The 25,868-nt window shown below is 42.7% G+C and overlaps 1 protein-coding gene across 1 annotated transcript in view; it reads right to left on the bottom strand.

The window, feature by feature from the left end:
• The window catches only part of TKTL1 (transketolase like 1), a 28,517-nt gene extending 10,864 nt beyond the window's left edge, over positions 1 to 17,653 (bottom strand). The window contains exons 1-7 of the mRNA XM_019956473.2: positions 17,444 to 17,653; positions 12,861 to 12,978; positions 8,780 to 8,877; positions 7,312 to 7,503; positions 7,104 to 7,231; positions 5,720 to 5,913; positions 1,834 to 1,998 (exon numbers count right to left, since the gene is read on the bottom strand). Coding sequence (XP_019812032.2) covers positions 1,834 to 1,998; positions 5,720 to 5,913; positions 7,104 to 7,231; positions 7,312 to 7,503; positions 8,780 to 8,877; positions 12,861 to 12,978; positions 17,444 to 17,577 — 1,029 coding nt within the window. The 5' untranslated portion in view covers positions 17,578 to 17,653. The remainder of the gene's footprint in view (positions 1 to 1,833; positions 1,999 to 5,719; positions 5,914 to 7,103; positions 7,232 to 7,311; positions 7,504 to 8,779; positions 8,878 to 12,860; positions 12,979 to 17,443) is intronic.
• Between the last annotated feature and the right edge of the window lie 8,215 nt (positions 17,654 to 25,868).

Raw genomic sequence — 25,868 nt, 5'->3', positions numbered from 1 at the left:
AATGGAATTAAGAGTTCAAGCAGAAAAACATTTAATTTCTGACAAAGAAAGCCTTTGTGTAACTGGATGATTTAAGTATTCAACTGTCACAAATTACAATATATGGGAAGTTACATCCTCGGCATCAGTTAAATCTAGATACCAAGGATATATTTAGATGCGAACTTAAAAAATTTAACGAAAAATTTAGATGTTAACTTAAAGCTTTTAGATCTACTTAGAAAAAGACATTCAGTGGTTTGGAAAGCAAACACATTTGGAGATAAATGATCTATCCTGACCTACCTGGCACCCCTACCCCCAGTCTAAGAGGTAGTCTAACCCCTCAGGGCTCACCGAGAGCTCCTGTGCCCCCAAAACCCATTCCTGCCCCAGTCTTGTCTGTCTCCCAGGTGCTCTGGCCTATGCCCTATTGCCAGCCTTGGTTCCACCCGGTCATCTACCCTGCATGAGTCTGCATCTCCCCAACCCCACAGCTACTGTCCTGGTCCAAGCTGTCATCTCCTGCCACTCCCCCACTTCCCTCAACAAGCTCTTCTCCATACCAGAGTCTCGGGCCCTTCCTCCTGCTCCCTGAACAGCTCCAATCTGGGCATGCAGGAGAGCTAGCTGGGCGCTCTGCTCGGAATGCTGTCCCTGGATCTGCGTGTGACAGACTCCTTGTCACTTAAGTCTCAGTTTAAATGTCACCTCTTCTGAGAGCTTGCTCCTGATTGGCCCTAGTCATGCTCTCCCTGTAGCCACCAGTTTTATCTGGCAGCACAGGACACTACTCACTTGGTGGCTGCTTCTTTACTAGTTTTTTTTTTTTTTTTTCAGTTGCTGGTTGAAAGAATCAATGCCTAGGGAAGCAAACTTTTTGAAGCTCAATTCAGAAAAATATGAGTTGTATTTTTTTTTCCATTCAAAATGGAAATAGGTTAATGAGACCCACTGAAAAATGCTCATATCCTTACAATTGCAGTGACCTGCTTTACTGAACAGAGGGGCTTAGATTCCAACACTGATAGGGCCAGGGAAGCACCATGAACAAAGGAGCAGGCCAGCAGGAGGCAGGGACATGGCGAGATGGCTGTGGATGCCCATTTAAACAGGGCCCCTGCTTGACTCCAGCCAACTGGTGGCAGGAAGGAGGGAATGTTGTTCCAATGTTGCCAGATCTTCCCATTCTTTAAGAAAAATCCAGAAATCTGGATTCCATATAAAAATTTCCTGACCTTAAAAAGCTGGCAACTAACTTAAAATATTTGTAAATACTATTTGTTCCAAACAAAATATCTCTGGTCACGTGAGGCCTGCTGGCCCATAGATTTCTGGCCAGTGCTGTTTCTGACCTCTGTGATGTGAGGGTAAATGTGTGCTATCCTCTGCACTGGTGCAGAGCTTTAGAAGTCAAGGCATTTACTTGCACGAACACTGAAATACCTAGGATATATTAGGCCCCATAATACAAGGTGGAGAGACAGACCACAATTCCTTGAGGTTCTGCACCTACTGGCCACAGCCAGGCAATCCTACAACATCCCAGGGGCCACCTAGAGCTACTAGGGAGCTAGGCATTCTTCAGATTAGGAGCCCTGAAGTCAGATGGCTGCAGCTTACAGACTCTTTGGAGAGAGTATGGAGCCATCTAACCGTGCCTGGCCCAGCAATCCTGGAAGCCACCCCTCACACTCTTCCTGACTGCTCTCTACTTGTTTCCCCGGAGACTTTTTCCCTCCACTTCCTTTACCTTTATAAGTGGAAAGAAAAACTGTAAGGGGGGCAGGCCTCCTTGAGTGGGTCACCATTTGTCAATGAGATGACTCAAAGTGATGTTCCTAGCACACGTACCATGTTTTGCTCAGCAATAAAACACTCGATGAAGCGCTCAGGGTGTTCTCTCTTGAATATGTCAGAGAAGGTGGAGTTCTTGGTATCACCATCCAGCACAATAACTCTGTCGTTTGCATGGCCTAGCTTGGCCAGAGCCAAACCACATGCTTTCCGAGTAGCTATCTGAAAGTCAACAGGAGAGTTTCTTAGAATGCATTTAGAAGGAAGGTGAAATTTGGTAGAATTATGAATTGTCATCCTCCTTAATGAACAAAGCAAATTTGTAATTCACCAATAATCTCCTTTGGGGTAATAAAAAAGGACTGCTGAGACTTCCCTGGTGGTCAAGTGGTTAAAACTCTGCGCTCCCAATGCAGGGGCACAGGTTTAAGCCCTGATCAGGGAACTAAGATCCCACATGCCACACATGCGACCAAAAGGGAAAAAAATCCAAAACAACAGGATTGCTAGCCAATCTTACATCCATACTTGGCTCACTTGAGTATCAATTTCCCAAAGATAAATTTATTCTTGTCTCATTCTTACAGTTGATTAAAAACTTAAATTTCCCAACATGCAAATGCCTCTGTGACTTATTTTAATTATAAAGCTGGTAACAGGGGCTTCCCTGGTGGTCCAGTGGTTAAGAATCTGCCCTGCAATGCAGGGGACACTGGCTCAATCCCTGCTCCCGGGAGATTCCACAGCTGTGCAACAACTGAGCCCATGCACCACAACTACTGAAGCCCATGTGCCCAGAGCCCATGCTCTACAACTAGAGAAGTCACAGTGTGAGAAGCCGCACAACACAACTAGAGAGTAGTCCCTGCTCTCCACAACTAGAGAAAGGCCATGTGTAATGAAGATACAGCACAGACAAAAATAAGTATTTTTTAAAAATGATAATACTCACTGTAAATGTTAAAACGGAGAACTTCAGAATCATTATACAAATAATAAATAATTCCATTAGCATACTGTTTGAGACTGGACTGAACCCATGGATTAATCTGGGGGAGAACTGACATATTCACTGTATTTTTTCTATTAAAAACCCCCCAGATCTGATATTCCCTCAAAGAGTTAAACACAGAATTACAATTATGATCCAGCAACTCTACTCCTAGGTAATTACCCAAGAGAAAAATACAAATACACAAAAAGCTGTACACTAATGTTCATTGCAGCATTATTCACAATAGCCAAAAGGTAGAAATAACCCAAATATGCAGCAACAGATGAATGGATAAATAGCAGACTCATAAAGTTTACCTATTAGATGATCTCATTTATATGCAATGTCTGGAATAGGCAAATCCACAGACACAGAAAGTAAATTAGCAGTTACTAGGGGCTGGGTGGGAATGGAGAGTAATGTTTGTGAATATAGTGTTTCTCTATGGGATGACTGAAATGCTGTAAGATTCAGTGTGGTAATAGTTGCACAACTCTGTCATATGCTAAAAACCACTGGATTATACACTTCAAATGGGTATATTGTAGAGAAAATTTTACCTCAATAAAGCTGTTATTAAAAAAATAAGGTTTGCCTCTTCATTTATTTATCTTTGTTCATTCATTTAAACACTCTTAAAAAATATTTTTTTAAAACAGGCACTTCACATAGATGAGTACAAAAGTCAAGTTATGAAAGGATATTGAATGAAGAGGCCATCTTCCTCCTGCTCTCCCAGTTCCTCTCTCCAGAGGTAGGGAAATGATAGGGTTGTGAAGTATCCTTTTGAGAATGGTCTACTCACAGAGCACATGAGCTTTTAAAGGTATAGTTTTGTAAGTACCTTAATATAATATAGACCGTATACATTTATTCATAGTTATTTTACTTTTTATTGCTATTGTAAAAAGGAATAATCTCTCAATTGTATTAATACGAGAAAACAATCAATCCTTATTATATATTAGTTTAGCTACAAGCTCTCTTTCTGGACTCTTATTTCTAACATATTTTCTTATTTCCTTTCTTACTCATTCTGATTTCTATTCTCTTTTGAGTTTTCCAGACATACAACTCTACCACCTGCAAACAGGCTTGCCTTCTCATTGTCAGGATGGAGTCTTTTATTGTGAATGACCACAATTTCTCCTCTCTTAATAGTGGTGAATGATTTGCATTACTAATTTGAATTTCACTGATTCTGATACTTCTTTTAAGGCACTAAAGAAATTGAGGCTGGTGAATGTCTTATTTCAGTTCCATTAGTTCAGTTCAGTTACTCAGTCGTGTCCAACTCTTTGCAATGTCTTATTTAGAATTTTTAAATCAATATTCCTAAGTGAGGCTGGCCTGTAGTTTCTTCCTTTGGGCTAGCTTTATAACATTTTGGCTTCATAAATGACCTTCTCCATATTCAAGAAGGTTTGAAATAGCAGAGGAATTAATCTATCCCTTGAAGGTTAAAATTAAATCACTCTTGTAACTAACTGAGCCTGGTACTTTGGAGGTATAATTCCTAGACAGTTTTCTCAAATTTTCCTAATGGCTGTTGATCTCAAGTGTTTTTAAAAATTTTTATTTGTGGCCATACTGTGCAGCATGCAGCACCTTAGTTCCCTGACTAGGAATCAAATCCACGCTCCCTGCTTTGGGAGTGTGGTCTTAACCACTGGATCGCCAGGGAAGTCCCTGACCTACTTAAGCATTTTGTGTATTTTTACTTAACTTTGGTATTTTATGTATTCCTTAAGAAGGTCCATTTTTAAAATAGGTTTTCAAACCAATTAGCGTAGTTTTCTCAAAATTCTCTGAATGTTCTCTCAATTTGTGTTTATCTCCTCTAGTGACTAATTTTATTCACTTATAGTTTTTATCTCTTTAAGTAGACTAGATAATGGCTTGTCTACTGTTTAGTAATTCAGAGAGCCAACTCCTAGATTTGGTTATTAATGTGACTTTTTGTTCTTTAATTTACTAACTTTTTAATCAACTGGCCTGTGTCCTTAATTTCTCCTATTAATATATACACTTGAAACAAAAAGTTCCAATAATCTAACATATTTTCTAGACATAAACACTTCACCATAATCAATGCTGGAATCAACATTTATTCTATTCTGCACACTTGCACAGGTATTTCTGTAGGATAAATACCTGTGAGTTGCACTTCTACTTTGAAGGGTGTCAACAGTTGGTGTTAACACATATTACCAAAGTACCTTCTGTTAATATGTGCTTTTTATTAATAGCTTTCTTCTGCTTTTAAATTTGCTTTCTAATTTCTCAGTCAACTCATTTATTATTAATCCATATTACCAGGCTAAGAAAACGTAAGTAACACTCAAAATGTCCCCAAATAAATAAGGAAAACAAACAAGGGTCAGAAAAATTTCCTTTCTCCCAGGCTCACCACCTTGTTTCCTTAGGTTGTGAAGAGCCTAACTATTTTGGATCTGCTGTAATACACCAGAAGGCAGGACACAAAAATCATGATAAAAACAGAAAGGGTTAATCAGGGTTTCATGCCTAATTTGTTTCCTTTTTGAAGAACTGGCCTTCAGTGAACTGGTGCTCTTCCTTGTGTAATCCAGGGATTAAGCCCAAAACATCAATCCAGCTAGGCCCCTGTCCTTCAAGTTTACATAGAATCATGGAGTTTCATGCACAATGGTCTGCCAGACTACAGACTGAATTTAGGAAGCAAGCAAAAGCTGCACAGCACTGGACGCAAGTAAGTAGTGACTGACTGGTAAGAAAGTTCAGACCCGAGTTAGGTTTGAAATCAAAGAATAAATATCAAAATAGTTAAAAGACAAGGTAAATCCATCTTTGTTGTTTATAACCTTTAGCTAAATGCCACACCACCTAAGAATTGGTTCATTTGGGGAAATCAGAGTAAACAAGAGTCCTCTGTATTTAGCAAAAGCAGAGAAAAAACAGTTTGCCTACCACATCACTGATTTCATAATCAGGTGGAGAGGTCATTTCTATAACTGAGATGTTGATTTGAGGCGAGTCTTCAATAGGGGCTTTTGGTTCGAGACTCTTGTTGGTCTCTATCTGGCTCTCAATTAATTTGATAATTGCATCTGCTCTTTCTTTTGGCATTGGCTTTCCGTGCCAATTTTCTGCATCTTCAACACCTGTAACCCAATGGATAAAAGACATTTATTCTGTAACTCACGAGCCCCTGTTTAGTCATCTGAAAAACATTTGAAAGGGAAAGATGTCAGCCACAGAGTAAAAACCTGGCACAGGGGGCCTGACATGGTACTGCGGTGGCAGGAGACAGCCTGGACAAAGGCCGAGAGGCTCTTAAGGGGGCCACTGGCCAATGTGCTGGTGAATGGAGGGAATGGTGAGGGAGACGAGGCTGGAGACAGGCAGGGAGGATCCTGTGGGTTGAGTTTTGCCCAAAGCAAGATGGGAAACTCCTGAAGGGTTTGGAAATGGGAGAGGTAACTGATAAGATCCATGTTGTAGAAAGATCACCAAGGCAGCCATATGAGGATTGGCTTGAGGAGTCTGAAGTGAGGGAGAGAAGACCAGGCTTGGGCAAGAGAGGTGGAGAGGAGTGAACGGACTTGAGACATATGTTAGGAGCAGAATCAATTAGAATGGATGACAGAGTGGGGGTGTGTGTGGGGGGCACATAAAGGAGAGGTGGAGGCAAAGAAATACCCAGGTTTATTACAGGAGCAAATTGGGCAAGTAGTCATTTATTGAACTGAGTATACCAGAAGACTATTTTGAGGAGAAATCAGAGAATAGTTTTCTTCTAAAAAGTTAGTATTAAGAACACACCAGAAATCACTCCCACTGCAACTATTTATACTGGAGATGAACAACTTTAGTTGTCCGCTTTGAAATCTGCAAGAAGTTACAACTTTCAACCCCCCTCCTCCCGTCAGTTCCGCAGCTGCCTTTCCCAGAGGGGCCACTTTACTAGCGGCCTGTGTGTCCTCCCAGGTAGCGTGGGCACAGGCCATCGCATGCATGTGCATACATTCCTATTTATGTATCTGCTCACACACCCTCTCTGACTCAGTATGCCCCGTGGAGATGGTTCCCTGCTGGTCCGATAACTGATGGACTATCCTCCCAGCCGCTCCCTTGTGCTCACTTGCTGGGCGTCTGGGTTTCCCCTCCCCAGCCCTGACCAGATCTGCTATCTACAAGCATCAAAGAGAGCGAGAGCATCTGGCACATGTCAGAAGTGTAATCACTGTGCGTGAAGTCAGCTGTCTGTCTGCTCAGCGAGCCTCAGCCTCCTTCTGCCTCATGTGCTGTGCAGGGGCTGACAACTCTAAGCATAAAATCAACACTTCCTTACTTGGAATGCCCCGGCCCTTGAAGGTCTTGGCAACCACAGCTGTGGGCTTGTTCTTCATTTGAGCTGCCTGCCAGAACACCTGGCACAGTGCCTCCACGTCACGGCCATCCACTACCAAAGTATTCCACCTGTCAACAGAAGCAGCAGCCAGGTTATAAGGCGAAGGGGGAAGGACCAGAAAGAAGGTGACACCAAATAGGAAAATTACCCGAAGGCTTCGCAGCGCTTCTGATAGACATCTATGGAGTGCTCGAGAGGCAAAGTGGTGCTGTGGGTCAGGCGATTCACATCAAAGATGGCCACAAGATTGTCCAGACTGTAGTGGGATGCAAAGGCCAGGGCCTCCCAGACGGAGCCTTCCCAAGACTCGACATCTCCCAGGAGGCAGAACACCCGGTAGCTGGGGCAAGTCAAGAGAGGTTAGGACCCTGCCTGGGGCTCCTCTGAGCCATTCGAACAAGTACATTTCACAAAGAGAAACGGAGGAAGAGAATGAAGCAGGTGCTTCAGATCAGCAGGTTCCTATGAGACAATTTCCCTTATCAAAGCTGCCCAAACTCAACAACTGAGGAATCTCAGCTTTAAAAGCTTGGGCTTCATGAGATGGGCTGCACCTTTGGCTAGTTCTCTCATTCTAGCTGCAAACACTATTTCCAGGTTCTTCTTCAACTTCTCCAGGTCCAATAAACAAGAGGGAATGGAGAGAAGGCCCTTAAACACCCAAACATTCACATATACAGTTTCTTGGTAAGCTTCTTTTTAAAGCACATCCACCTTCTATTTCTGATCTTACAAATTTACTTATAATAATCATAACAATCAAAACATTCTACTTCAGGAGCATATGTTGTTGTAAATATTAAACTCTTCTGCAGCAGAAACATGAAATGTTTATACCAATAAAATATAATGCAGACCCCAGGGTGTAAGTGAACTTTTAAAAAAGTGATTAACCACACAACAGGGACTAATAGAGGCAAAAAGGAGAGATGAAAAAGGTCAACAGTCTTATGGGAAATGGAGCAGGGCAACTGCCCCAGCAGTAGAGAAAGCACGCCATGGAGTGTATGTTCTAGTCCTATGGTTCCCCCAGGGCACCTGAGTCTGTGGCCCCTCAGTCCCAGGTTCCAGCCCAGGTGGCTCCTCTGGAAGCACTTTATTGTGCTTTCTCCACTGCTGGCACAGAAAAATGCTGTAAGTGAAATTGTTAAAGAGCGACTTACCACACAACAGGGACATCCCATTTTGCTGCTCTATATCAGCAGCACCCAGACACACACCCTTATAATAAAGGCATGAATCAGTCTTTCGGAAGGTGGAACCATTCCAAAAAGAGACCTTTGATTATTAACATACAGGGGTCCCAAATGGAAAGGCGAACACAACATCTGTTCACTGTATAGTGAAGCTCACTGAGCGATGGGAAACAGGAAGATATCTATCTTGGTAAAGACTTCAATCCTAACAGACTAGTTTCTATACTGCAGGCAGCACTTAGAACCCAACCAGAGATGCCAGAACAGTTTCCTGAAATACAATTTCTTTTTATTGCTTGAATACTTGGTGACCTGAACTTTTAAATCACTGTATTTCTAAACTAATAAATGATAAACAAAGCCAAAGTGCCAGGGGTGGGATAGTTGGAGAGTTAAATGGTTTCTGAGTAAGTGTCTTACCTGGCCTTGTCAAAGTACTTGCCAGTATACGCCATCCCACACGCAGCCCCCAGTCCTTGTCCCAGCCATCCAGTTGCCACATCAACAAATGAGAGTCTCTGTAGGAGAAGGGACCAAATGAACCTAGGTTAGGTGCACCTGCAGGGCATGAGTATCAGACCAACTTCCAAACAAAGCTTACTCATCACAGCGGCCCCTCCCACAATGCAAGGGAATTACTCTTCCCCACACCCACACGCACCCCAAGTCTCAGATCAATATTACAAAGACAAGGAAATCACAGGGAATCTATGCAGCTGGTGAGGTTGACTGCAGCTCTGACAACATAGAAGAGGGCATCTTCTCCACATGGCAGCCTAAGCAGAGCCCAAGAGCAAACCAGAAAAAAAACATCTAAGCATGAGCCTTGCCATTTTCGCAAGGCCTTTCATCTAGCCATATACAAACCAGATGTTCAATGTTTTTGAAGAACACAGGCTCTTAAACAGGAATCAGAAACACTAAGGACTTCTATTTCCCTGGTTTGTAAAACTCAAGTCAACTGAGATTTGGGAAGGGGTTATGTAAAAGGTCATGCTAGAAATAAATCCCTTTCCAGCACCACTCCACTGTTTCCCCCCACACTGCTTGTACACACAGGCTGTCACTGTCCCATGGAGAGAAGGTGGTGTCAAAGGTTTGCTGCACTGAGGCCCCACTCCCAAGCTTCTAAAGAGACACCAAACTTAGTCAATGCTTCCACTGCTACCATCTCTTCCTGTCCACAAACCTCTCTCTCCTCTGTCGCTGCAGTGGCCTCCCCACTTCCCTGTTCCACAGTCAATTCTCAACACAGCCACCAGGCGGAGCATGTTAAAACCTAAGCCCGCTTCTCAATTGCCGTGGAGAACTGTCCAAGGTCTTGCCATCTAATGTCAAACAAAGCTCAGGTTCTTGCAGTGACCCCCATCACCTCCCACTCTCTCCCCCGCTGCCCCAGGTGCCTGGTGTCCTGGCTGTCTTCTGAATGCACCAGGCACACACCTGACTCAGGGCTTCAGCATTTGTGCCTTCCTCTACCCTCAGAGTGCCCAGTGCTTATGCCTAGGTAGGGGCACAGCTCACTCCTTTCAACTCTCAGCTCAAATGTCAAAACCAAGACCTTCCTGGACCATCTCTTTCACCTAGTACTTCCTGCCCCTCCACTTCCTTTGGATTTAGGATTCTTGGCCCCTCTGGCATGCTAGCTATTTCTGGGTTAGTTTCTTCTCTGTCCCCTCCCTCCATTCAGATGTCAGCTTCATTCAAGCATAGACTGGTTAGTGTTGTCACTACAGGATGGCTGAATGGTACTTGTGAGTTCTCTAATCCCTCTCCTGTCTTGATCCACCCTATGGTTCTGCTCCTCCTGGGGCTCCTGACCTTCCTCCATGTGCTTCGTGCCCTCACTCTTTTTCTGTTTTGCACCTCTAGCTCTGACAACTGTCCCACTGAAATCCCTCCGGACAACCTGTCTGTCTTCTTCCCCACAGCTCCTAGTTTACTCCTGTAACAAACTCTGGTTCCCAGGTGCCTTGCATGCCCTTGGACCAAGCCTGGGCTCTATGCTCAGACCAACTCCACTTCCCCCAGGTTTAATGTGGGAATTGAGTAAGACCACCCCCGCAAGGCTTTGCTTTCTGGGTATGATGGTGATGAAATCCCCCTCAGGCAGCAAGAGGCTGTAGGATTGATTGAGGAGACTGGCGGGGCATCAGCACAACGTCTGCTGTGGTGGAAGCACCCTTCCCATGGGTTCCCTTTTCTTTTCCAAGAATTCCTAAACCACGTGGGGACACACAACTGAGGCGGCCCAAGGCCAAAAATAAAGATGCACTCAGTGTGCCAAGGGCACCCAGAAAAGAAAGTCTTCTCTTCCAGGTAGCATTTCTCATCTTTGTTCTGACACAAAGCACACTTCAAGAACAAGTTTACAAACAGGCTTTTTGGTTACTTCCCATGCCTGCTTCGCTGAAGAAAGCAAAAGAGTTTGTGAAACAAAAACTAAGGCCGGGGTGGTGGATGGAGGGATCATGAGCACCATGAGGGCTCCAAGGGAATCTGAGCGCTTCAGTCAGCGCCATGGCCAGGCCTTAGCAGGTGGCCTCCATCTGTAGTTGTCTGCGTAGACACTTGTGCCCTGGGAGCATGGATTATGAAGATCCTGGCTTCTTGGCCTCTAGCAAGTCCATTTACTCTATTCCCGACCAGAGCCAAGATGGACTATGCTCCTGAGTGTTTTCTCTTTTCTTCTAACTTTATCTGCTGCATAAATCTGACACACACACAAATATTGGTAGCTAACCAGTGTCCAGCCTGTGACTGCATGCCAGAAAGTCACTCTATACCTCTAAGGCTAATGACTCTGATTATATGACAGCAGCGGTTATGAGAGAATCTAGGCATTTTTGGGGGGCCCATGCTGTCCTGCTTGCAGCCATCTCCTGGACTAGGGATCGAACCTGCACCCCTGGCAGTGGAAACACCAAATCTTAACCACTGGACTGCAGGGAATTCCCACATCTCTCTCTTTCTATTTGGCTGTGTCCCATGGCACGGGGTATCCTATTTCCCCAACCAGAGATCAAACTTGAGTCCCCTGCAGTGGAAGCACAGAGTCTTACCCACTGGACCACCAGGGAAGTCCCTCTTTCCTTTTTTTAAAAACTAGAGCTCTAGGGACTTCCCTGGTGGTCGAGTAGTTGAGACTCTACGCTTCCACTGCTCAGGGTGTGGGTTCAATCCCTGGTCAGGGAAGTAAGATTCTGAATGCTGCAGCCACTCTCCCCCCACCCAAAACCAATAAACAAAAAACCCCAAAACCAAACTAGAGCTCTAAACAGTCATACTTTATATATCTATAGCTATTCACTTTTTATGATAAAGGAAATCTAAACTTACAGAAATGTTGTAAAAAGAACACAATGAAGTTCCCCATATTCTTTACCTAGATTTTATTAGCTATTACTAATTGCACTCGTCTGCTTTATCTCTCTTCCTCTACACATCTTTAATTCATCCTTGGGCAAACCTCACTTGAGATTACATTTTAGACACCAAGACAAGGGTCATTAACTACAGCTCCAGGTTCTCTGCCCGTACTCTGCCTTCTCTTTACTTTCCACTGCCTAGATCTGGGGTTTCTATTTGCACACGATGTTCTACCAGTTAAGTTCTGAATGCTTTGCTCAGAACACAGCAAACCTTCAGATAGCATCAAAGAGCTGCTTGTTCTCCTAGGTCGATCTTGTTTTTAACATTCCTTTTCTTTCCTGTCCTCCAATGTCATGAGGTACCTGGTTACCATATCTAGACTCATGAGAAACTCCCTACTGGTGATCTGCAGAAAAATGGAAGAGAAAGCTGACTGATCAGAGCAGGATGTACCTTCAAATCAAGCTCAATGTTGCCCTCCTCTACCCAGGTGGCACAGGATGGGAGGAGCATGACTCTGGGTAGGGGGGCCTTAGTGCCAGATCAATTAAGGTGAAGTACCAAAGGAAAACAGGGGCTGCCAGTTGCTGCAAGTCATCCTTCCCACTATGCAGTTTCTGCTAGAACACCTTTTAGATCTTTATGAGTTGCCATGGTCTCAATGTTTGTGCCCCTCCTTCCAAATCTCTTATATTGAAAATCTGAAGCTGAAGGTGATGGTATAAGGAGGTGGGGGGTCTTTGGGGAGTGATTAGGTCATGAGGGCAGAATACTCAGGAGTGGGGTCAGTGCCCTTATAAAAAGGGAAACCGTTTCTCCTTCCACTGCACGATACAATGAGAAGTCTGTAACTGGGAAGATGGCCCTCACAAGAACACAACCATGTTAGTGCCTTGATTTTAGACTTCTGGCCCCCAGAACTGTGAGAAATAAATTTCTATTGTTTATAAGCCACCTAGTCTCTGGTGTTTTGTTACCCCAACCTAAACAGATGAAGACATGAAGCAAAGAGGGAAGAACCAAAACAATAAACAGAGGCCATCTCAGGCCTTGTTGACACACGGTGGCTTTTAAAATGAGTTTAAGAACCAAGTATCTGAACTGGCCCTAGGTTCCTGTGCCAGCTTACCTTGGAAAGGATGAAACGGTCATTGTCTGGGTTCTTCGGGTCCGCTTGTTTATACCTCATGACGTGGAAGAACAGCACAGACATGATCTCAGCAGCACTGCTGCATGATATGGGGTGGCTGGAAGACACGGCACAGGTCATTTCTCACAGGCAAGTGACTCACCAGGGACACACACAGTGCACAAGGAGGCCTTTCAACACATGGTCTCCTCAAACCAAAAGCAGCAGTCATTTCTTCCAGCCCCAGAAGAATCCAGTCAAGGGAAAGGGATTCTAAGGCACTCAGTGGCCCCCGCTCCAAGCTCACAGCTTTTAAGAATGCTTTAAGGCCCAGTAATCTCACAACTCCTCTCCCAGAAGAGAGCAAGGCCTCATAGACTAGACTCCTTCTATCAGTGGAGCACCGACATACTTGAGGAGGTTCACTTGATGACTCTGTAAACATTTGAGTGTTACTTCACTTGAATTCATTTGTGATATCATTAATCAGAAATTCCACAAAGCAGAAATAAACCCACACCTATGTGGTCAACTAACTTTTGACAAGGGAGCCAAGAATACTCAATGCAGAAAGAACAAGTCTCTTCAACAAACGGTAAGGGAAAAACTGGATATTCACATGTGAAAACATGAAACTGGACCTCTATCTTATACCACTCACAAAAATTAACTTGAAATAGATTAAGACTTAAATGTAACACTGGAAACCATAAAAATCCTAGAAGAAAACATAGGCACTAAGCACCGACCTGAGTCTTGGTGAGGATTTTTTGAATCTGACACTAAAAGCAAAAGCAAAAAAAGCAACAAAAACAATAAAACAACAACAAACATAAACCAAGTGGGACTGAGTCAAATTCTTGACGGCAAAGGAAACCATCAACAAAATGCAGAGGCAACCTCCTGAATGGGACAAAAGTATTTGCAAATCACATATCCGATAAGGTGTTTACATACAAAATATATAAAAAGCTCACACAATTTCATAACAAAACAACAAAAAATTCTATTAAAAATGGGCAATGGATCTGAATAGGCATTTTCCCAGAGAAAATAGACAGCCAATATGCATATGAAAAGGTACTGAATATCACTGATCATCAGGGAAATTGCAAGTCAAAATCACAATGAGATATCCCCTCACACTCATAAGAATGGCTATCATCAAAAAGGTGAACTAACAAATGCTAGCAAGGATGTGGATAAAAGGGAATCCTGTGCACTGTCAGTGGGAATGTAAACCAGAACAGCCACTATAGAAAACAATAAGAGGATCTTAAAAAACAAACAAAAAAAACAACCTACCTTATGACCCAGCAATTCAACTACTGGGAATGTATCTGAAGGAAATGAAAACACTATGTGGAACAGATATCTACACCCCTACATTCACAGCAGCATTATTTATAGTAGCCAAGCCATGGAAACAACCTAAGTGTCCACCGATAGATGAATGCGGATTTCCCTGGTTAGGAAACTATGATCCCACATGCTGAGCCACCAAAACTAAATAAATACATAAAATATAGTATTTCTTTAAAAAAAGATGAGCGGATAAAGGAGATGTGGTACATATATATATGATGTAATATAATTCACTCATAAAAAGGAAATTCTGTCATTTGTGACAACATAGATGGACCCTGAGAACATTATGCTAACTGAAATAACTCAGAGAAAAACAAATATTGTATTATCTCACTTATATGTAGACTCTAAAAACAAACAAAAAACCCACACCAAACGTCCAAACTCATAGAAGATCATAGGATTTGTGGTTACCAGAGGTGGGGGTTGGGGGGAGCTGGAATTGGATAAAGTTGTCAAAAGCTACAAACTTCCAGATATGGGAAGTAAAACACAACTAAATGACTGTAGTTAACACTGCTGTATGATATATACTTTAGTTGTTAAAAGAGTAGATCCTAAGAGTTTTCATTACAAGGAAAAAACATTTTTCTTTTCCGTTATATCTATGAGATGGTGGATGGTAAATAAACCTGTGGTCATCATTTTACAATATATTTAAATCAAATTATTATGCTAATATATTAATGCTGTGTGCTCAATTGTTTAGTTGCTAGGTCGTGTCCCACTCTGAGTGACCCCATGGACTATAGTCTGCCAGGCTCCTCTGTCCATGGGATTTCCTAGGCAAGAATACTTGAGTGGGTTGCTATTTCCTTCTCCATGGATCAAACCCTCATCTCCTGCATTGGCAGGCATATTCTTTATTGCTGAGCCACCAGGGAAGCCCCGTGTGCTCAATTACATCTCAATAACACTGGGAAAGAAAATTTTAAAAAACCCCAATGAATAAAATGCATTCTACTACCTAAAGTGAATTTCTTTTAGGAAGTAAATGGTCAGACTGAGAAGTTTCTCATGGTGGAGTAACTTGAGGCCCTTACAGAATGAAACAACCCTTGCTCTTAAAAAGCAGCTTTCATGGGCGTCCAGGCAGGCACTATAGAGCCCTGCCATGCCCCAAAAGTCAGAAGAGTAAGATTTTAAGTGCAGCTCATGGGTATTACTAATCTCCCCTTTCAAATTTCACAATACAGAAAATGGAGAGTTAAACCTCTTGGCTTTCAAGTATCCCTTAAGTGGATACTCCTGTTAGAGATCTCTTGAGAAAATGTAAACCATTATTAATTTAGAAGGTGAAGGGAGCAAAATGTAAGTGTAAAAAAAAAAAACAGAACCACACACATCTCCATGACAGGGTGAAGTTAGAAGTCAATAATAGAAGGAAAATGGTAAAGCTTACACATTTGTGGGAATTAGGCAACACACTCTTAAAATAACTTTATATGCAGTATAATCTGTAAAAATATTGAATCACTGAATTGTACACCTGACATTAATATTGCAAGTCAACTATAATTCAATTTTAAAAGAAAACAAAAATTCTCCACAGTGTACTTAAATGAATAGGTCAAAGAAGAAATTGCAAGAAAAGCTGATGAACTTTTAGAGACAAATGAAATACACATTATACCAAAATTTGTGGGATGTGGCAAAAGCAGTGATGAGAGAAGTTTATAGCTATAAATGATTGCATTAAAAAAGAACTATCTCTGGGAATCCCCTGGCGGTGCAGTCGTTGGAACTCGGCGCTTTCATTACTCTGGGCCCTGGTTCGATCCCCAGTCCGGCAAGTAAGATCTTGCAAGCTGCACGGTGAGGCCGATAAATAGATAAATAAAAAGTCTCTCAAGGGAAAAAAAACAAACAAACAACTAAACAAACAAACAAACCTAAGTGCACAGTGAAAGAAAGTGAGCTCGCTCAGTCCTGTCCGACTTTTTGCGACCCCATGGACTGTAGCCCGCCAGGCTCCTCCATCCATGGGATTTTCCAGGCAAGAATATTGGAGTGGGAGGCCATTTCCTTCTCCACAGGATCCTCCGGATCCAGGGATCTAACCTGGGTCTCGCGCATTGCAGGCAGGCTCTTTACGGTCGCAGTCACCAGGGGAAGCCCTTAAGTTCACAACTTACTGAAAAACGCAGAACTAAATCAAAGCTACTAAAATGGAAAAAGTAATAAAATACTAGAGCAGAAACAAATAGACTAGGAAAACAATGTAGAAAATGAACCAAAACAGAAGTTGGTTCTTTGAATAGATTAACAAAATTAACAAACCTTTAACTAGAATAAATGAAAAAGAAAATTACTAAATGTACTAAATCAGATTCGAAATTACTAATTTCATGTCAGGAATGAAAGTAAGGCTATAACCACCAATTCAACAGACATAAAAAGCACTATCAAGTACTGCGAACAATTGTATGGCAATAAATCGTTTAACCTAGAAATTTCTAGAAACAAAATCGAAGAAGACTGAATCACAAAGAGAAAATCTGAATAAATCTACAATACGGAAGTTGTATCAGTAGTGGAAAAGCTCCATGACAAAGAAAAACTTTGAACCTGATGGCCTCACTGCCGAATCCTCAATCCTCTTCCAACTCTTCCAGGGGGAAAAAAAAAAAAAAAAAAAAAAACACCCAAAAAACCCTGAAGAGAACACGTTAAAACTCACTCTGGGCCAGAACAGCCCTTATACCGATGCTAAAGGCAGACAAATATCTTCCAAGAAAACTAACTGCAATATCTCTTATGAATATTGACGTAAACATCTTCGACAAAATACCAGCAGAAGCAACAGTTTCCCCTTTGCTCGGATTCTTACTCCCCCATCACTTTCTTTTAAGCTTTATTTCTCCGAACTCCATCTACTGGGTTCGAGGCCTTGGCGACGAGGACAACTCCTCACACAAACAGCGCCAGGCCGCTCCCGCTCCCATGCTAGCCGCCCGGGCCACGCGCTCCGCCCGTCGCGTCCGGGCTCTTCTCCGTTAACCTGAGAGACCGGAGGCCCCGGGCCGCCACTGTCGGCCGGCCACGGGCCCGAGAGGGGTGGCTGCCGGAGCATATGGCAGCCAAACCCGGAGAGCATGAAACGGGGCCTCCACAACCAAGCCCTCCCCGCCCCCCGACAGCTCCCTCAACTCTCTCCACAGGCGTCCCGCAGGGCGAGCCGCTCAACGACCCGAGCTTCGACGAGGGCGCCTTACCCAGAACTCGAGGCGCAGGTGGCCCTGATGGAATGGATGCGCAGGCGATTGGCCATGTCCCGCAGAATCTGCAAAGTCTTCGAGTCAGGTTTGGCTTCGTCCGCCATCGTGGCGCTCGCCTCAGCGTCGGCCATAGCTGCGAACACGCCCGCGTCTGAGGAGCAAATACAGCGGAGTGTGCTGCGCGGTGTACAAACGTGCCGCTCCCTCCGCGCGCCGCTCCCTCCGCGCGCCGCTCCCTCCGCGCGCCGCTCCCTCCGCGCGCCGCTCCCTCCGCGCGCCCTCCAATCCCGCGGATTTTGAATATTTGTCTTTCATATATTGCACATTATTCGAGATACCTTGAGATTAGTCCTTTGTATCTGCGCTTGTCCTGTCAACTCAAAGAGAGCTTCCTCCGCACCAGCACCAGAGTCTACTTTGCGGGGGGTGGGGGGGTGATAATCAATTTTTGGAACTAGATGATGCGATGGTTGCGATACGTGCTGACTGGAATAACGGAGTACCTGTGCTTTCACAAGCTTTAAAAGAGTTACAGTGGTTACGTTTGTTTTGTGCATTTTCTCACACTATGATAAAAGCCACGCTGGAATTTTCCAGTTGGCAGCTGCCCCCTCTCCAGCCCCACAGAAGCCCAATGTCCGGCGGTGGCGAGGGGGAGCGGGGGTGGGGAACGCGGTTCACAAAAGGTGAAGCGGTCTGAGCGTCTTAAGGCAGCAAGGCGTTTCTGCACGGACCTCGTTTCTTTTTCTAGAAACTTCTGTACTTCAAACCCCACCAAACCGTTGAGCTGCTGTGCGTCCAACGACTTAAAGGGACTCCCGTTAACTTTACATCTTTCTGAAAGCCCCAATCAGCAAGGCCACGGAGCTCGTCCCTGTGACTCTGAGGTGCTCTTTCGTGGTCCCCCTGGCACCTTCTCTGCACCAACACACCCTTATTTCAGCCACTTAGTTCAAACCTGCCGCTCTCCCGAGAGCTCCCACAATGGCCCTAAAGGCGGCCAGGGACCCACGTCCTTGCTGGGTTAAAGGCTTCGTGCAGTGATAATGGCGCAGTGAAACCCAGAACCTCTGTGTCATTCTATTCGCAGTTATGTGAGTGCACCTTTCCCCAGGTCCCCGTCAACAATGAATATTGTTTATATTTTTAATGTCCGGCCTTCTGATGGATAAGAAAACCGTTTTTAATCATTCGTTTCATGTCTGCCTGATTTACTTGCAGTTGTACATTTTTTTGTACGTTTACTGGCATTCGTAGTTCATCCTTTCTGAATTGACTGTTACAACCCTTTACTGTTCTTATGTTTGGTAAATTATCTTTAGCTTCCTAATTTGTAGGAATTTAAAAACTATTATGTTGATTAGTCCTTTGTCTCTTACAGGTATTGCAGATCTTTTAATCTGTTGCTTTTTAAAAATATTAATGGAGATACTTTTTTTTTGGCAACACCTAATGAGTTTATGTGAGCAGGCTCAGGGAGTTGGTGACGGACAGGGAAGCCTGGCATGCTGCTGCAGTCCACGGGGTTGGAAAGAGGCGGACACGACTGAGCGACTGAACTGAGCTGAATAAGTTTATCAGGAGATACTTCATTTTTAAGGAGCAAGTTTTGAACCAAGCTGAAATGTTGCTTCTTTTTAATTTTATACTTCTTTCACTATAAGAAGGTTTATAGATTTAAAAAAAAATTAATGTAGTACATTTACAATATGTAAATCTTTTCCTTTATGGCATTTTGGCTTGAGACTTGTTCAGAAAGATGTTCTCCACACAAAGATTACAAAAACATTTCCTATTGTGTCCTTCTGATACCTTTTTAGTTTCATTTTTATGTTTAGTACTCTATGCTGTCTCGGCTTTCTTACTGTTGTTGTTTAGTCACTAAGTCGTGTCCAGCTGTTTTTGACCCCATGAGTCACAATATGCCAGGCTTCCCTGTTCTTCACTATCTCCTGGAGTTTGCTCAAACTCGTGTCCATTGACTTGGTGATGCCATCCAACCATCTCATCCTCTGTCGCCCCCTTCTCCCTCTGCCCTCAGTCTTCCCCAGCATCAGGGTCTTTTTCTAATGAGTTGGCTCTTCACATCAGGTGGGCGAAGTATTGGGGCTTCAGCTTCAGCATCAGTCCTTCCAATGACTATTCAGTGTTGATTTCCTTTATGGTTGAGTGGTTTGATCTCCTTGCTGTCCAAGGGACTCTTAAGAGTCTGTTCCGGCACCACAGTTTGAAAGCATCAATTCTTTGGTGCTCAGCCTTCTTTATGGTCCAACTCTCACATCCGTATATGACTACTAGAAAAATCATAGCTTTGACTATATGGATCTTTGTTGGGACACTGATGTCTCTGTAATGTAAAGTAGCACTCTAACTTAATTTATTTTATATATAGCCACATATAATATCCCAAGACTATTTATTTTTCTTAAAATTTCTTAGCTACTGTTTTTCATTTTCTCTTCCAAGTAAATTTTGGTATTAGCTAATCTAAGATTCATAAGACAGTCCCATTGGGTTTTAAATTGGGATTTTATTAAATTTATACATTAATGCTGGAGAAGGGAAAGGCTACCCACTCCAGTATTCTGGCCTGGAGAATTCCGTGGACTGTATAGTCCATGGAGTCACAAAGAGTCAGACATGGCTGACTGTAACTTTCACTTATTTTTCATATATTAATAAGTAGAGGACTGACATATTTACAGTATGGAGTGTTAGTCTTGAGAACATGATATACAGTCACTGATAATCACATCTTATTGCCATCCTATTTTATATTTACTCTGGTATCCCATTTATTTTTGTTCCTCCTTTCCTTCTGCTTTTTGAATTAATCAAGTTCCTTTCTTTCTTCCCTTGGTTATTTGGATGGTATGTACCTGTCTCTTTTTTCCACTAGTGGCCTTGCATTTTTTTTTCACCAACCTATTCTTCTCTCAATTTTGAGTTTTCCTAATTACATTTTGTTGTTCAGTCACTCAGTTGTGTCCGACTCTTTATATCCTATGGACTGTAGCATTCCAGGCCTCCCTCAGTTCAGTTCAGTTCATTTCAGCTGCTCAGTCATATCTGACTCTTTGCAATCCCATGGACTACAGCATGCTAGGCCTCCCTGTCCATCACCAGCTACCGGAGCTTGCTCAAACTCATGCCCATTGAGTCGGTGATGCCATCCAACCATCTCATCCTCTGTCGTCCCCTTCTCCTCCTGCCTTCAATCTTTCCCAGCATCAGGGTCTTTTTCCAGTGAGTCAGTTGTTCACATCAGGTGGCCGAAGTATTGGAGCTTCAGCTTCAGTCCTTCCAATGAATATTCGGGATTGATTTCCTTTAGGAGTGGCTTGTTTGATCTCGCTCAAGAATCTTCTCCAACACCACAGTTCAAAAGCATCAATTCCTTGGTGCTCAGCTTTCTTTATGGTCCAACTCTCACATCCATACATGACTACTGGAAAAACCATAGCTTTGACTGTATGGACCTTTGTCAGAAAAGTGATGTCTCTGCTTTTTAATATGCTGTCTAGATTGGTCATACCTTTTCTTACAAGGAGCAAGCATCTTTTAATTTCATGGCTACAGTCACCATCTGCAGTGATTTTGGAGCCCCCCAAAATAAAGTCTGTTACTGTTTCCATTGTTTCCCCATCTATTTGCCATGTAGTGATGGGACCGGATGCCATGATCTTAGTTTTTGGAATGTTGAGTTTTAAGCCAGCTTTTTCACTCTCCTCTTTCAGTTTCATCAAGAGGCTCTTTAGTTCCTCTTAACTTTCTGCCATTAGGGTGGTGTCGTCTGCATATCTCAGGTTATTGGTATTTCTCCTGGCAATCTTGATTCCAGCTTGTGATTCATCCAGTGTGGCATTTTACATGAGGTACTCTGTATAAAAGTTAAATAAGCAGGGTGACAATATAAAGCCTTGAAATACTCCTTTCCTAATTTTGAACCAGTCTGTTGATCCATGTCCTGTTCTGTTACTTTCTGACCTGCATATAGGTTTCTCAGGAGGTAGGTAAGGTGGTCTGGTATTCCCATCTCTTTAAGAATTTCCCACAGTTTGTTGTGATCCACACAGTCAAAGGCTTTAGTGTAGTCAATGAGTTAATTAAATAATTTTTATTGGGGTATAGTTGCTTTACAGTGTGGTGTTAGGTTATGCTGTACGGTGAAGTGAACCAGCTACATATATACCTATATTCTCTCTTTTTTTTTGATTTCCTTCCAATTTAGGTCACCTCAATTTTGAGTTTTATATGATATCTATAAAATTCCCCAATAGAACAAGTCATTAGCAAATTTTAATTTTCTGTATTACCTACTTCCTTTAAAAATACTTAGTTCTTTCATTTATTTAGTGGTATGTATGAACATAGTTTAAAGCAGGGATCAGCAAACTGTTTCTATAAAGGGCCAGATAGTAAATATTTGAGGCCACATGTTCTTTGTTTTAGCTGCTCAACTGGACCTTTGTTATGACACAAAGTTGGTCAGAGACTATATATAAGTGAACCAGTGTGGCTGTGTGCTAATAACACTTCGGACACTGAAATTTGAACCTCACATCATTTTCACATGCCAGAAAATGTCCTTCTTTTGATTTTTTTCAACCATTTAAATGTAAAAACCATACTTAGCTCATCCATGTACAAAACCAGCCCAGAGTTTGCCAACCCCTGGTTCAAAGAGGAAAAGGGTTCCCCTATAAGGTTTATTACAAAAATAGCAATCTGTTGCTTGACCCACATTCATCCATCTATTCCCCAGAATCAACTATATTCATCCCTTTTAGCTGTTTCTTTTGGCATTTACTTCCAACTCTCTAAATAAATTGTTTATAGTGCTATTTCTTTAGATTTTAGGAATTACTGACTATTCTTAGAATAAAAGATGATGATGTAGCTCTTCCACCACCCCCATCCTCCCAAGACAGTATACAATGATCTGCATTAGGTCATTCCTTGGTGTTCACATTATCAAGTCTATGACAACCCTGATTATTTTTCCTTTCTCTCTTGATATATTTTAAAAAATATTTATTTATTTGACTCTGCAGGGTCAATAGTTGCAGTATGGGGGGGCGTCTAGTTCCCTGACCAGGGCTCAAACCGAGGCCCCCTGCATTGGGAGTGTGGAGTCTTGGCCACTGGACCACTAGGGAAGTCCCCTGTCTTGATAGTTTGTTGTCTTTAGAGTTAACACTGTTTCTCCCCACCCCCGTGTTGCTTGTTCTCTACTACTTACCATAGGGCAGTACTTTCCCAAACTGGCTCTCTCTCCTTGCAAGCTGCTGAAAGATGTCCTACAGTATGCCATTGATTTCATTCACTTGGAGCACTCTTTCCTGGAGCCTTTTGACTTGCCCTCCAGGCACACATCCAGCTTGGTCTCCCCTTCCATCATCCTGGAGATTGCACTTGACTTTTTTTGGGCTTGAGACCCCGGTTTCATGGATCCCATCTCTACTTCTTTCTTAGGTTTTTCTCTGGTTTTAGTGGCACATCTTCTCTAGTAGCTTCCAGAAAAAAAAAAAAAAGAATGCAGAGAAAGTAAACTATTTGAGTTCTTTCATGCTGGAAAAATCTTTAGTCTAACCTGAAAATTGACAGTTTGGTTGTAGACTTCTAGGTGAGAAAATTGTTTCCCCTCCACATTTTGAAGGCATTGCTTCAATGTTTTCTAATTCTTAGTGCTTCACTGAAAAGTCGGAAAACATTCTCGCTTCTGATTCTTTGAATGTGACCTATTTTTTTTCTCTTTGACAGTTACTCTGTCAGTGTATTGAAGATATTATTCAACTCTCTTCTGGATTTCATTGATGCTACTGAGAAGGCAGCTTTCAGTCTAAAAGTCATGGTTTTAAAGGTAATCAGCTTTTTAAATCTGGCTGCTTCTAAGATCTGTGTCTAGATTTGTATATATTTGTGTTTTATCCTGTTTGGTTTATCTTGGGCTTCTTGAATTTTTGGATTTATGTTTTTCATCAATTTTGGAAAGTTCTTAGTGACTATCTCTTAAAGTCTTGCTGTTACCTGAGGCTGTCCTCTCCCTGTGGCATGGCAGTTACTTTTTTGTTAGACTTTCTCATTCTGTCTTCAGTGTGTCCTATTTTTCGGTATTTTCAGGTTTTCTATTTCTTTGTGCCTCTGTGCTACATTCTGGATGCTTTCTTTAGCTCTGTTTTACAATTTATTAATTGTTTCTCAAGCCATTTCTAATCCACTATTAAAGCCATGTGTTGAACATTTAAAAACTTTTAAAAATTGTGAAATTTGGCATATGCATATAAAGGTGCAAAAACCTCAACATTTAGTTTAGGAAGTAGTGATAATGTAAACACACATTTAGCTACCACCCAGATCAAGCACCCTAGCTTCCACATGTTTCTCCCAATCACAATCTCCTTCTCTCGCTCTAGTGGAAATTTCAGGAACCACTATCCTGATGATTATGCTACTAAAGCCCATGTGTTTCTTTATAACTTTACTTCCTCTGTATGCATCCCTGAACAACATCATTTCATTTTATCTGCTTTTGAACTTGATATGAAGTGGGAGGAGACGGGGAAAACAGAGGATGAGATGGTTGGATGGCATCACTGACTCAGTGGACATGAGTTTGAGTAAATCTGGGAGTTAGTGATAGACAGGGAAGCCTGGCATGCTACAGTACATGGGGTTGCAAAGAATCGGACATGACTGAGTGACTGAACTGAACTGAACTTTATATGAATAGAGCCATATATTGTATGGATTCTTCTGCGTTTGACTCCTTTTGTTTAACATTATACTTGTTCATTCATGTTTTCAAGACTGTAGTTTATTTTTATTGCTGTATGCGTGGGTGCGTGCCAAGTTGCTTCAGTCGTGTCCAACTGTTTGTAACCCCATGGACTGCGGCCTGCCAGGCTCCTCTGTCCATAGGATTCTCCAGGCAAGAATACTGTAGTGGGTTGCCATTCCCTCCTCCAGAGAATCTTCCCGACCCAGGGATCGAACTCATGTCTCTTATGTCTCCTACATTGGTAGGTGGGTTCTTTACCACTAGTGCCACCTGGGAAGTGCCATTGCTGTAGTATATTACTGAATATATTACAGTTCACTTACATATTCTTTGATCTATAGACCAGGTGGGTTGTTTCTAGCAGTTGATTATTGGGAGTATTATTGTACCTGCCTCTCAAGGGTATATCTAAGTATGTAATTGCCAGGCCATTCAGCATTAGTGTGTTAGTCGCTCAGTCGTGTCTGACTCTTTGCGGTGGTCCCATGGCCTGTAGCTTGCCAGGCTCCTCTATCCATGGAATTTTCCAGGCAGAAATGCTGGAGTGGGTTGCCATTCCTTTCTCCAGGGGATCTTCCCCACCCAAGGATCAAACCTGGGTCTCCTGCATTGCAGGCAGATTCTTTACCATCTAAGCCATGAGCGTACCTGGGCCATTCAGCATGCATGTCTTCAACTTCATGATATTACCAAATGCTTTCCCCAAAGTTTTACACCATTTACTCTCCCACCAGGAGTGATGGAGGGTTCCTGTTGTTTCATATCCTGTCTGAGATTTATTACTGTTAGTCTAAATTTTGCCACTCTGCTCGGTGCATAGTGGTATCACATTTCTTTTTTAAGATTAAGGTATAATTTGCATAGAATAAAATACACGGAACCAAAATATCTATTACAATATAATCATTCCTGGCTCTCCACTGGGAGAGCATTTTCAGATCAAACACATTCATGAAGGTGTTTTTAGTTAAAAAGTAGGGACAGAACAGAGGCTCCACCTGTCCTGATCATACCTATCTCTCCTAGTTCATCACTGTCTACTCTGCCCTGGTCTCCTGTGTTCCAGTTATGCTCTTATGGCCAATTTTATTTTAGAAGTGAGAAATCTGACCCTCTGAGTGCTCAAGGTCTCAGAGTGGTGGTGTCAGGATTTGAACTGGGCTCTGTCTCCAAGGCAGTGTGCTTACTATTATCCCTTTCCATGTAAGAGACTCCTTTGTGTTACAGTAGAACCATCCACCCTGCATGGTCAGCTCTATGAGAGTACAGAATGTGTCTGCCTTCTGTTCCACATGGCAGACTCAGGAATATGTGTTCAAAGAATGATTAGGTGAAGGAATCAACCTGTTAGGCTGCAAATCTCCATGCCTCTCCCTTCTGTCCACCTGGCAGTAGCAATATAGCAAGCTGTATGAGTTGAGGGAAATGAGTTTATTCCATGCTTCACAATAACAGTTCTCTATAAAATGAGATTCACAGCTGGTAAATCTTTGAAGAGAAGTTCAGGAACAGACAGGGCAGATGTGGAGGGTGTGCTAGCCACCTGGAGATCACAGTGAGGTATGCCATGCCCATAAAGCATGTCCAGTCTGTGTCGCATGTACTCACACATGTTTTTGCACATGTAAGTACATGGAAGGC

This window comes from Bos indicus, chromosome X (assembly GCF_029378745.1).
Source record: "Bos indicus isolate NIAB-ARS_2022 breed Sahiwal x Tharparkar chromosome X, NIAB-ARS_B.indTharparkar_mat_pri_1.0, whole genome shotgun sequence".
Taxonomy (NCBI): Eukaryota; Metazoa; Chordata; class Mammalia; order Artiodactyla; family Bovidae; genus Bos; species Bos indicus.
The sequence above is the reverse complement of the archived record's forward strand: the minus strand, read 5'-3'. Positions and strand labels throughout refer to the sequence as shown.